At 36.6% G+C, this 14,160-nt stretch overlaps 1 protein-coding gene across 1 annotated transcript in view; it reads right to left on the bottom strand.

The window, feature by feature from the left end:
• chm.S (choroideremia (Rab escort protein 1) S homeolog) overlaps window positions 1-12,531 on the bottom strand; it is an 88,388-nt gene extending 75,857 nt beyond the window's left edge. Inside the window, exons 1-2 of the mRNA XM_018233059.2 lie at window positions 12,411-12,531; window positions 3,601-3,667 (exon numbers count right to left, since the gene is read on the bottom strand). Of these exons, the coding sequence (XP_018088548.1) occupies window positions 3,601-3,667; window positions 12,411-12,459 (116 nt within the window). The 5' untranslated portion in view covers window positions 12,460-12,531. The remainder of the gene's footprint in view (window positions 1-3,600; window positions 3,668-12,410) is intronic.
• Window positions 12,532-14,160: the final 1,629 nt, after the last annotated feature.

The raw sequence follows: 14,160 nt of genomic DNA, 5'->3' as shown, positions 1-14,160 counted from the left end.
ATTCATGTTTATGTTTAGTATACAAAATAGAGCATTTTTTAGAATCTATTTTAGACTTTTGTTCCCCTTTAAATGTCTATTTCCCCCAGGATAAACATAACCTAGAACAACCTAGGCAGTGTAGCTGTATTCAGCTGCAGTCCCATGCTAGCTGCACAAACAAAAATCTAGATGTATTTGTTTGACGAAAAATATTTTATTAGGTCATCATCACCAACATGAAATTCAATGCACAGCCCTTCTGCAAAGTAAGAGACTACATGCAAATGTTGCCCATCACTGCCTTAAACCATTAAGCCATAGAAAACTTTCACTTACATCGAGAATAATAAACTTTATTTTCATTTGCCTGTAATGAAAACCTTGCTCCCAGCCCAGTAAAATAGAGCCTGCACCCTAACATTTATTTAAATGGTTATTTAACATGTATTATTAACAAATCTGCAAATAAAAGTAAGTAATGTTTAAACATTTTCATACAGCCACGGATGACATCAGAATACAAGAAAGATTCCACTATGTTTTTTGGTTTTGAAAATGGAAATTCTTTGATAAGTCACACACAATAAAAACTAGGAGGTCAAAGGAATTTGCTGACCAATTGAACGAACTGCTGTGGGAACTGGATTAATATGAAATAATAACACACAATCAAATTCCCTCCATGATTTTCCTGTTAACTGCACTGAATATGCCTGCATGCCGACCTAGACATTTTGAATTGCAAATTACTTTTCTAAATCACTTAACGTCTATCCTTGAAATTTCACATGTCAACATCTCATTAATATCTACGGCGAATGTGGCTTTGTGAAAAGAACCACAGACTACATTTATTGAGACAGATAGCTGGCACAGAGAGATGGGCCTCCTTCAATTACAATTTGGCAGTAGCTAACTTTAGTTTCAAATCAGTCTGTAGGAATTTATGACAACCAGGCAATCATGTTCCTATTTTGAATAAGATTAGCTGCTGCTGATGGCAAGACTAGAACGGTATACATAAATCAACTCAGTGCTTCATAAATGACCACTTCACTTCTAGATACTTTAGAAATTGTCTAAATGCTGCATCATTATCAATACCACAAATGTACACACACAACTGGAGAGATACCACCAGATAACAAGAGTTAAACAAACATTTATTTCCATGTGATTTGATTTCTGTAAAATACATGAGCAGAACAATAAAAATAGAAAATGTTCTAAATGATGGAAGCCTGTGTTATGAGCCAAGAGGAACTTGCCAAATCTTTGATCCTAAAGTGGATCCTAACAATCCTAATCTGTGGTCTATAGTAATAAGTAGAAATGGGAGTCTGTATTGCTAAAGCAATACTTTAAAAACATTATGCCTCTGCTAGTTAAGGTACTGCTAAACTAACTTGTGCAAAATGAATAAGGAGTAAGCTTAAAACACACATTTTACATGAAAAGAAAAAACTCAAGGTTCTTACAGAACAAGTTCTCCTGAGAACAATATCACATTATGATTAAAGAGGATTTGGTCATTTGAATGAAGTACAGGTATAAGATCTGTTATCCAGAATGCTCAGGACCCAGAAATTTCGATCTTCATATCTTAAGCCTACTAGAAAATCATGTAAACATAAAATAACCCCAATAGGCTGGCTTTGCGTCCAATAACGATTAATTATAACTTAGTTTGGATCGAGTACAAGGTAGTGTTTCATTATTACAGAGAAAAAGGAAATCATTTAAAGAAATTTGGATGATTTTGATAAAATGGAGTCTATGGGAGACAGCATTTACATAATTTTGAGCTTTCTGGATAATGGATCCCTTACCTGTAGCACCATTTGACTTCTATGACTTAAGTTACTATACTACATGTTTTACTGTAATAACTGAGGTTGAAAAAAAATGTGTGGATGTCAGGATCATAACAAGGGGGAAGATATTTTCTTAGCTTTACCATCAGATTCCATGAGAAAAACATGGCTGAAACCTAAAAGGTTTTTCAGTAGTTTTCCAAGCATAAGGGGGTTATTTATTAATGTCTGAATTTTTCTTGTCGGACTTTTAAAGGGGAAAATACAATTTCTTCGGAGGAAAAAAAATAGAATTTTTTGGGGTTTATTCAGGTCTGATGGTGTTAAAAGTCAGATGAAAAAAATTACTCAAACTCAGACCTGCCAAGAACATGTAAAAGTCAATGGCAGATGGCCCATTAACAATTGGAAGTTTTCTGAGTTGCATTGGGATTCTGAAAAAAAGCTTTCGGGTGAAAAATTTGTGAAGATGTTTTGATAAATAGGGGGAAAAGAAAATAGTGAGACCTTTTCTGATTTTGATAAATCACCCCCTAAGTGTGATGTTTAGTATCCCAAAACCCAGAACAGATGCCAATAACAACAACCACCTTTCATGTCGGGAATTGCCCTTCGTTACTCGAATGCTGCCAGGTCTTAATAGTGAGAGAACCAAGGCGAGGTTTCTGGGCAAGCAAGGGAACCGAAACATGTAACAGGAGGAACAGGGAAAGAATAAGCATAGTTGTGAAACAGACGAAAATCAATAACCAGTCAGTACAGGATCAGAATCCATAAGAACAGTCAGTAATAAGGCAAAGTCTGTTCAGACAAATCAACAAAGGTCAAGGACAGGCAAGGGTCAGGAACAGTAAATGAGATAAAGAGCACAACCAGGAACTATCTGAGAATAGTCCCACATTGGCCAATGAGTCAAAGCAGGGGGGTTATAGAGCCAGCCTAATGAATTAAGCTGGCCATAGACGTGCAGATTTTTACCTTGTAGGGTACAAACGATTGGACGTCGCATTCATCCGACCTGCCACTAAGCATTCAGATTAGATAAAGTAGCAAAAGAACAAACAGACGATGTTCTGCCCCTGACAGCAATCATACAAAAGTTATGTCCGACAAATTCTAGTGACAGTCACTAGATGCTGTCACTAGATCACTAGATGTCAATACATGCAGAGAAATTATCGTTAGCAGACAGAAATCTTTTAACCTGTCCGATCGATTAAACGACTGATTGACATGGTACGAAAAATGTTGGGACGATCCACACACGGTCCGAAAATCATACAAAACTTCGATTTGTACGACTTTACCTTTATGTCTATGGCCAGCTTTACACTAATCACCTGTGGCCAACTTAGCAACAGGCTATACAAGACATGCCTACTTGCAAATACAAGGATATCAATAGCAGTGAACTAAGACATTAACTGTCAGCTTATATAAAATAGTGCAATACGGACAGCATGAAAACACCAGGTCACTGGTTCAACGCCAGGCAGGTTGTTACAATAAGAAATACGAATAACATTAAGCAAGATACAAAATTACCGGTAGTAGAAAATAGCATAAGGAAAAAAATGCAACAAGTTGAAAGACAATTTAGGAAGAAAGTGAGATACTTTTTTGTCAAATTAGTGATAAAAGCTTAACAAGTGCAGGAACAAAAATCCAGCAATGCACAACTGCAGTGTTATAATGTCCCTTTAACGCAGCAAACCACCTGTGCTGATCTATATTATTTCTGCTCATTTTACACCAGTGAAACCAGCACCTTTCTGTTTTTCTGAAAATAGTGTACCGTACTTACGCATCTACATGAAGGACCCGCTGCCCAGTTCTGGTGCATGCAGCAGCAATGATGGTCTCGGGAAGGCCTAAGAGATGATAAAAACAAAGACACTTTTAATTATTAAGTCAAATAGCATCTAGCATACAGTCAACTCCAGTGGTAAACTGTCCTTCAGTTGTAAAGTAGAACATTTGCAAGACTTTACAAGTGATTTTTGAGGCACTTGTTAAAACTGGAGTACCTCTGTATTATTCATCAAGTTACATACAAAGGAATATTATTGCCTGTGTAATAATTAACCCTGACCAAGTAATTGATCACTGTGCATACACGAACATAGTGTTTATTTTTGTATGTACTTGTTTCCTGGTACTTATATAGTGCCAACATATGTCCACAGCACTTTACAGGGATTATAAATCATTCACATAAGCCCCTCCCCCGGTGGAGCTTACAGTCTAATATCTCACGTTATATCACATTTTAACATAATAGGGTCAGTTTTAGACCTTTTAGAAGAATATACACATTCTGTGCAACTAGTGCCCAAGAAGAATTAATCTCAGGACCCCAGTGCTGCAAGTTAGACATACTACCCACTAAGCCACTGTGCTATATAAAGTAGCACATGTTACAAGAAACAGGTGAAGGGAGGTTCCTTCACCTAATCAAGAGTCAAGAGTATAAAACATTCATCACTATGTAGATAAAGGAGAATTGCCACTATTATTGTACTGGTACAGGGGCGCTTTAAGGGTTATGTCACATGTTACTTGTTACAGCTTCTTCTCCAGTAGAGAGAATGCCAATACACCGCTTTCTATCCACTTTTATTTTTACACTGGACTGTCCCTTTAAAACTTATATAGTGTGATACCTCTGCTCTGGAGCAAAATAACACACTGGCTTTCGGGTGATTTTTTTTTTTTTTTTTAACAAGAAAGATTTTGAAATGATTGAGAAGTTGCAATTTGTCCACCCTTTCCACACCCACCTGCCAATGACTGGGAATTAAATCACAAGCCCAGCTTTCAAATCCTGACAAGTATTTGCCAAACTGTGTAATGATCGATATATTATTTGACAGAAATCTACCCAGACCAACCCCCTTAACTTGCTTTGGTGAAGAAAGCGGATGGTAGTTCACTTGAGAAGCCCAGTGCCAATGCAACATGAGAAGCCATTCAGTTCTTTAAAAGCAAAGACAGAAAACATTTTGCTGCTGCTTTAGCTTACAATTGAATCAAATATAATTTTCCTTTGTTTTGTTGATACATTTTCAAAACTGTATTGGAATCGGAAATTGATTTTCTCCCTACCATTGTACTTACAATATAAACATAAAATAAACAACGTACACAAGTCCTGCCCTATGAAATAATAAATAAAATAATCCCTTGACAGGCCTCTGATGACCTGGCAAAGCCAGAGTGCTTTCAGCCAAAATCATATGAAACCATAAATCACTCTCTATTTTAAAGAACATTTCAAAATGGATTCCTGCATTCTACCTTGAAAGTCATTTCATGTGTTATTTATAACCACTGAACATCAGAAAGGAAAGAAAATTGCATAGGTCTAGAAAATTTACTGTGACTGCATTTAAAAAGAATAACTCCTTCTTAAGAAAAGAGATTATACTGAGTTACCGGCAGGTAGTTGTGGCAGAGACAACACCCAGTATTGCAAAGTACATTTTCCCTCTGTGAGCTGCACAGATCAGGAATAATCTCTGATTCTATAATGCAGCCCCCATCAGTACCTGCGATACTTGCGTGATAGGTACTTTATGTCATATTTATCAAAATGGATCGGTATGGCATCTATTATTCAGAAACCCATTATCCAGAGAGCTCCCAAATATGGGAACACCATTTCTCAGTACTTTTTGAGCAAACATTTCTAAAGTTTTGACTAAGTAACCTTTTCTCTGTAAAAAGATAAAAATGTACTTGATGGTTACTAAGCTGGCAGAAGCGAATGCTGATGGCAAAACAATCCTACAGGGTTTTAATCTTTAAATGTTTTTAATGGCCTTAAAGTGGACCTGACACCCAGGCATAAGAAGATGTATAATAAATGTCCTTTTCAAATTAAGCATGAAACCAAAATATTTGTTTTTATTTAAGCATTTATAGCGGTTGTAAACTCATTTAAAAATCTCAGCTGTCAATCAAATATTGCCTGCCCTCCTCTGTGCCTCAGGCATAGAGGTCGGGCAGGCAATTACTTTTACTTTCTATTCAGCACTTATTAGATGTAACTGCATTCTCCCTACATTCTCCCTGTTCTCTTCACCATTTAATTGTGTAGCCAGGGCATGGGGATGGACATCAACGGGCCCATTTACTTAGCTTGAGTGAAGAAATAGAATAAAAAAAACTTCGAATTTCGAATGTTTTTTTTTTGGCTACTTCGACCACGACTTCAAATAGAACGAGTTGAACTAAAAATCGTTTGACTATTTGACCATTCGATAGTCGAAGTACTGTCTCTTTTAAAAAAAAAAACTCTGACCCCCTATTTTGCCACCTAAAACCTACCGAAGTCAATGTTAGCCTATGGGGAAGGTCCCCATAGGCTTTCTAAGTATTTTTTGGTCGAAGAAAAATCGTTTGATCGATAGATTAAAATCCTTCGATTCGAACTATTTTATTCCGGTAAATCCTTCGACTTCGATAATCAAAGTCGACGGATTTCCATTTGGCAGTCGAATATCGAGGGTTAATTAACCCTCGATATTCGACCATAAGTAAATTTGCCCCCAAGTGCATAAACAAGATTTTGAGATGGTGCAAGGCTTGACTTAATAACAGTGTCCACAAAATGGCTCCTGTCTGCTTGTTATAATTATTAATTCCCAAAAAATTCTAATAATTTATATAGTGTAATTAAAGTTCATTTTGCTTGACTAACATGATAAAATAGGATTTGGAATTATTTTTTTGGGTGGCGGGTCCCCTTTAAGGCATGGCATTAAATGGAGGGAAGGATGTGCCTACTGTGCATCCTAAAATGTTTAATATTTTGTGAAGTGTCATGAGCACATTGCAATATTATTTGTTAGAATAATATCCAGGTATTGGTCTCTACACTTCTACACTGAAGACAAGAATAAAACCTATGGTGGGTTCCCCAAGACAACAGGGTCTGCTTCCTCTATAGTTACATGACTGCTGAAAAATATAGGATTATTACAATTAACAAGTTATTTACAAAGCACCAACATACTCTACAGTGCTGTACAATAAAAAGGTTTATACAATGAACATACATACAAAAAACAATAACTAGGGATGCACCAAATTCAGGATTTTGTTTGGGATTTGGCAGAATCCAAGTGCCTGGCCAAACTGAACCCAAATCCTAAAAATCATGTGACACAAGTAAAAACAAATTAACCAGACGAGCAGTTCTCTTTTTTAAAGGATTTAGTTAAATCCTAAAATAGTTGATTTGGTGCATTCCTCTTACTTCCCAATACAATAAGTGAAGAGGGTCATGCCAAAAAGAGCTTACAATTGAAAAGATGGGGTTAAGAAAAAAGGAGTGGGATGTGAAGCAATTGTTTTTAAATAGGTGCTAATCAATAAATAAGGTAACATCCAATAAATTAGTTAAAAAATACTGCTCCAGGCATTTACTAAGATTATCACTACACCGTGTGGCACATTTACTATGGGTCGAATATCGAAGGTTAATCAACCCTCGATATTAGTCCATCGAAGTTAAATCCTTCGACTTCGAATATCGAAGTTGAAGGATTTACCGCAATTCGTTCGATCGAACGATTCAAAGGATTTTAAACCATCGATCGAAACGATTTTCCTTCGATCACAAATTGCCTAGAAAGCCTATGGGGACCTTCCCCATAGGCTAACATTGGTGCTCAGTAGGTTTTAGGTGGCGAAGTAGGTGGACGAAGTTTTTTTTAAAGAGACTTCGACTATCGAATGGTCGAATAGTCGAACGATTTTTAGTTTGAATCGTTCGATTCGAAGTCGTAGTCGAAGTAGCCAATTCGATGGTCGAAGTAGCCGAAATTCGAAGTATTTTTCCTTCTAATCCTTCACTCAAACTAAGTAAATGTGCCCCTGTATCACAGTATAATACTAAAGTGCAGTTCCTCAGTGGATAAAGTGCTAGTGCGATAAATAGTGAGGATTAATTAAAAAGTTCATTGAATATCTAAAAAATTATTATAAATCTAATGACCAAAGATGGGGGTGAGTTGATAAAAGCAATTCATGGCTCAAATCTGTAAATAGAGTTAATAAGAAAATTGGAAAAATTAAATAGAGGGTGGAGTTGTCCCAAAAGCTAACTGCCTGATCGTTTTCTAAGGCCTGGGACACCACAAAGTAGGAGGCAGGACAGGGTAACCGGGACTGTGGCCTTGATGTATGCTTTGAGAGATTAAAGCAAGAGATGGATTATGCCAAGAAATATCCGACCTCACACCCCCAGTAATTCTAGAACGAATAGATGCTGAGAGTAAATAGATTAAAAGATAGGTTAAAAGTAGAAGAAATGCCAACGCTTTTTGTTTAACAGCTTTTTCAAGGCGCAAGTGGCTCTGCGAGCGATGCCGGTTTTTAAAAAGACTTCCGCATTCAGTGCCATTAAGCGTCATGGGCTAAGTCTCGCGAGAGACTGACTGACTCAAGGCTGGTCAGTATTATCTAAGGGCTGACAATCTTGCCTGAAAGCAGATAAATATATGGTTTAAGAGATTTATTTTTTTTCTAAATAATAAATCCATTTTTTTGTGTAAAATCTATTGCAGTGTCCTTCTTTCTAGAATAGTGTTTATATAGTGGTTTATTTCATAGTCAGAATAGAGTAAATCTATCTGTTGCAGCCTTCAGTCAGACATAGTGAAAACCGTACCTCCTGCAGGTATACCTGAGAGATCTATATACAAAGATCATTGGCCAACAGAACCTACAGATATGCCACGTAGGGTGTTAAAAATACCTCACAACAGGCACAAATAAAAGGCTTATGTCTGTAAAGCCTTTATGTGACCTGTTAAGAGTAAACAACTTTTTTTTTTACTAAAACGGTGTTCCAGAGCTAGCCATTTATTTTTAATCATTGTAGAAATCAATGTGTTAAAATGGACTTTTGGCAAATGAAAAATCTGTTGCAGAAATTAAGATAAGTTTTTACTTGAAACTTCTTAGTCTGAAGTCATAAACAGCCTATCGACAACTATAGAGGATAAATAGATCTTCCTTTATGAGTACAGTGAGTTTTAAGCACTCCCTAATGTGCTATTAAGAATTATTAATGGAGATATTTTTTTCTCTTCTACCTAAGTGCAGATTGATGGGAAACACCAGTGGCCTTTATAAAGTATAATGCAATGCTTTTTAACACCCATCTAAATTAGACATGGGAAGAACACATTTACCTAAAGGTCCCCATAGAAGCAAAGATTTTTCTTGCCGACTGACCGAATTTAGCAAAGTCTGACCAATCCTTCGAAATTATCATGCGGTTAGTGGGATTCGAACGATCGTACATCTTACGATTTTTCGGCTGACATCTGTCCAGGTTAAAAAATCTTTAACGGTCCCAGTGCAATCTATCTATGTTTGCAGGGCCAAGCAGGCAGTTGCCCTTTGTTTTCCTGGCAATATCGCCTGAAATGGTCTTTGTAGTTGATGGACAATTCGTACGATCATTTCGAGATAATCGTGGTTTCACAATGACGATCGGGTCTTTTAAAAATCTTTAAATCTATGGCCATCTTAAGCTGGCTGTGCCATTGTCAAATACAAGAACATTTTCTAGCAGATCATATTAACCTAATTATAATTCTTCCATTTCATTAAAGGAGACATCCTGTGTAAAAAATAAGAACGTACCAGTGCATTATACTCATTTAGATATAGAATTGTGCTTAAAAAAAGTAGTGTTTCAGGCTGATTTATTGAATATTTCTGCAAAACCCCTAATAATCCCTCCCTTGTCTTCCACTTCGTGCTCGCTGAATTCCCAGGCTGTGCAGGGGAGCTGGCAGCACACCGCACTGTAGGACAGGAACCATTCAGCAGCTAGCAGGGCCTGACAGGGAACTGAAGTCTGTGACTGCAGGGCTGTAATTGGCTGTCCCTCCTACTGTGCTTCTGTCAGAGACCGTTAGGACACGCCCACCCCTCATATGAAACAGGGACAGGCACCAGAGAACATCTATAGGGAGCTCTAATAAAGGGGCTGATTTTAAAGATAAAGATTTACATTTTTTGCACCATGTAAAAGCAACACCATATATTACTTACATTTGCCTACAAAATGAGGGGTTTTTCATTTATCCTATATGTGTCCTTTAAAATAACAAAAACAACACATCCAGTCCTAATAAACATCATGCCAAAAACATGGCATAAACACAGGCAAGTTTTTATTCTTTCTTTTTTTTTTTTTTTAAACAGCATTGTATTTATTGATGTTTTTACACATTAACTGATATGAATTTTCATTTGCATGTCAATACAACAAATAAAGAACATTTCTGTTATACATTCTTTGCCTGTTTTTGTGTGTTGTGTAATTTTATTTTACTTCAACCTGGCCAGTGGCTCAATTTTGTGATCGGGGGTGTGGGGGGAATAAAATAGGTTTGGAGGTGGGGGGCTTCGGTGGTCGAGATTTTATCTTAATATATCCTTATATCCAATGTATGTATCATCCCTTCCCTGAACAACCATATATTCCATACTTCTTCAAATTTGCTTATTTTATTGTTCATTAATGGTTTTATTATTTTCTGATGGAACATAACCTAGTTTTTCTATTTAATTACATATAAAAAAGTAAAGTACAGAAGTTAATAATGCCCTGGAAAGAACTGTTATAATCTTAAAAGAAAACTATAATGACAAAATGAATACTTAAGCAACATTTAGTTTATATCATATTAAATGGCACATTAAAATTGTATTATATTCTCAGTACTTCCCAGAGAGATCACCTGACCAGAAATACTGCAGCTCTAACTGTAAAAGTAAAAAGTGTGGAAGCAAAAGACAGGACTCTGTCTGTTAATTGGCTTGTGTGACCTAAGGTTTGGTTTATTTGTGTGTACCGTGAATTGTAGGTTCCCAGGGGTTGCCCTTAGTTCTTATAATGCCAATTTTCTATTATACAAGCTCCTGTATTCTTATTACAGAGAAAAGGGAAATCATTTTGAAAAATTTTAATTATTTGGATAAAATGGAGTCTATTGTAGATGGCCTTTCCATAATTCAAGATTTTCTAGATAAAGGGTTTCCAGATAATGGATCATATACCTGTACTAAAAAGTATATTATTATGAAAATTATTTACATGAGGCAGGGTTTTACATATGAGCTGTTCTATGCAATATATTTTTTAGTTATCTACATTGTTCAGGTGAATAGTTTTCATTTTACGTGGTTATGCGGCATTACAACCTTTGATGTGAGCAAACAAAATGGAATATGGGTAATTAACACATAAAATATAGTAATGATTTCAATATGTCCGAGAGAATAAATGGTAATTTAGGGTTAAAGGGGTGGTTCACCTTTCAATAAACTTTTAGTATGTAATAGAATGGCCAATTCTAAGCATCTTTTCCATTGGCTTTCATTATTTATTTTTTGATAGTTTAATAATTATTTGCCTTTTTCTTTGGACTCCAGCTTTCAGATGGGTGTTGCTGACCCCATCTAAAAAGCAAATGCTTTGTAAGGCTACACATTTTTTGTATTGCTACTTTTTATTGCTCACCTTTCTAGTAAGGTCCTCTCCTAATCATATTCCAGTCAAATCAGTGCATGGTTGCTAGGGTAATTTGGACCCTAGCTAACAGAATGCAAATTGAAGAGCTGCTGAATACAAAGCTAAATAACTCAAAAACCTTTAATAATAAAAAATGAAAACCAATTACAAATTGTCTCAGAATATCACTCTCTGCATCATTCTAAAAGTTAACTCAAAGGTTAACAACCCGTTTAAGCTGTAACAGTATCTCACCAGTTGATAGTGAGCATATTAACCTTTTTATGCTATATCTTGGATAAAACAGAGGGGGGGGGCAATGGGGACTAATTACAATGGGGGGTTTTGTTCTCCTTTAAAGCTATCTAATGTATCAGCCTGTAAGACTGATTCAGGGAGAGAATTCCACATCTTCACAGCTCTCACTGTAAAAAAAAAAAAAAAAAACCCTTCCGACATACAGTGGATTTTTTTATATGACTTCAGTTAACTAGCATATATACAAAATATTTATGATGTAATATGTTGCTGGGCCCTGATACGGCAACCTGGACCACCCCAGCTCCTCTAGTCAGACTGCTTACAAATAACTCTCAATTATATCACTATAATCTGGAAAAAGGCTAAGAATTACATTTTCTGTCATTATGCAAATAAAACATGTTTCATTTTTACAATGCCCTGTAATAGTGCACATTCATAATCTGTGCTACCTGTTTAGTAACTGCATGTAAGCTACAGTCTTTGAGGACACGTGTCTTAATAAAAAAAGAAAAAAAAAGAGACAACGTATCCAACTAAAAGTGAGATTTCGTTTACATAAAGGCAGTGGATTTATATAGAATGTCTCCTGGTATGTAAGGGTCAAACAAGCACATAGCAACATATAAACCATTGAACTGTATTCGACACAATACACATATGTCCTAAAAAGCGTTCCGTAATACATGGCAGATCCAACCAGCTGCTGAGCCATATCTCCATCACCCTAGAAGCAGGTTGTAATGCAAGCACCAAGCAGCCGCGTATCTCAAATTCTCTGCCCAGTTCCCACCACAGAAACCATTAAATCGTACCAGTCCCGAGGATGACAACATCAAACTCCGTAGGCAGATCGTCCGCCATCCTGACAAGAGGATGCTGTCATGTGACAGGTGGTTACCGGAAGTGACGCAGATATCGCCAATACTAATGAGGTTAAGGGAGCCATGATTGTTCCGGGAAAAGGTTTCCTACAGCTAATTTTATGTATGTTCAAATAAACCGCACTCATCTTTAAACGGGCAACAAATTAATTAAAGTATAGCACGATTATTTATAATTGTATTTATTGCAATTGTTTATAATTTTTTTAATAACAATACACTTAACATGTCTATGCTTGCCACAACCAATTTACTCTTGTTTGGTGAATAAGGTGCAAAGTAAAGTATGCAACAACACTTGACATTAGATGGCATATTTATCAAGGGTCGAATTTCGAATTGAAACAAACGTTGAAATTCGAATTCAAAAAGACCAACCGGAATTTTTTCTTTGGTTGAATAGGTCCGTATTCAATCGTATTCGAATCGTCCGAATTGAAGGAATAGCGCATTCGGCAATTCGGCAGGTTTTAGACGACGAACGGTCAAATTTGAATTTTTGAAGAGACAGTACACGATATATTTCGAATCAAATTTGGACCATTTCCTAGTCGAGGTACACAAAAAAAACCTCGAAATTCAAATTTTTTCAATTTGAAAATTCACCTCGACCTTTGATAAATCTGCCCCTAGCACTTCCTTTGAGCATGCATAACTTCCAGGACTGGGCTGCCTATGGCTTAATAAAATAACGTTTGTTTTGGCTGCTTCATGAACCAGTGACACAGTTCAATAGTTCATACCCTCATTGATTCCATACCTCCCAACATTTTGAAATTGAAAAGAGGGACAAAAAAGTTTTTTTTCAGTTATTACAGTTTTGCTAATGAAGGTGAATCACCCTTTAACCTGTGAGTCTAACTTCTCCCAAGGGACCCGTTATCTTATAGTGTTACAATTACTTATTTGCTTATCTTGAAATTGTTACAAAAGTATCTTATGTGAAGCTGTAGCTGTTCTGGGCTCTCTGCCAAAAGCAAATTAAGTTAGAATTTTTTTTTTTTCTGTTCATTGCAGAGAAAAACGGGCTTTCCAGTACAAACCAGGGACTGTGGGTTGAGCTGTCAAAAGAGGGTCTGTCCCTCTAAAAACGGGACAGTTAGGAGGTAATAATGAATGAAAATGTGGACCTTCTGCATTGGTAAATTATTGTCAGGTTGCTGTGTGTCAAGGGTTGCAACAGAATCTTGTGGCCCCTGTACAAGTCATTTGTCTGTGAGTAGTGCATAGTACCAACATTTTTGGCCAGACCCTTTGTGTGCTATACAAAAGATCAGCTAGAAGTTTTGCTAGGACAAAAAGGTTGACCTTGATGGATGTGATGTGTAGTGATGAGAGACATTTTTCGCCAAGTTTTGCTGCGAAAATGACTCCCATAAACTCGGGTGAAAAAATTTGTTGTGTATCAAAAAAAAAAATTCAGATTCTCCCATCACTATTAATGTGTGCATATTTTGAAAGCCAACTACTGTAATAAAAACTGACAGAAGTTACTAGGGAACAACCCCAGGCGTCTGTGCGATCGATCCTGGGACACAAGAATACAGCTGTATGGGTTTCCACCGTTTATAATGGTTCTTGCTAGGGATGCACCGAATCCACTATTTTGGATTTAGCTGAATCCCTGAATCCTTGGTGAAAGATTCGGCGGAATACCGAACCGAATCCTAATTTGTATATG

The sequence above is a fragment of the Xenopus laevis genome, chromosome 8S, assembly GCF_017654675.1.
Source record: "Xenopus laevis strain J_2021 chromosome 8S, Xenopus_laevis_v10.1, whole genome shotgun sequence".
Lineage (NCBI taxonomy): Eukaryota > Metazoa > Chordata > Amphibia > Anura > Pipidae > Xenopus > Xenopus laevis.
This window is presented reverse-complemented; position numbering and strand designations above follow the sequence as displayed.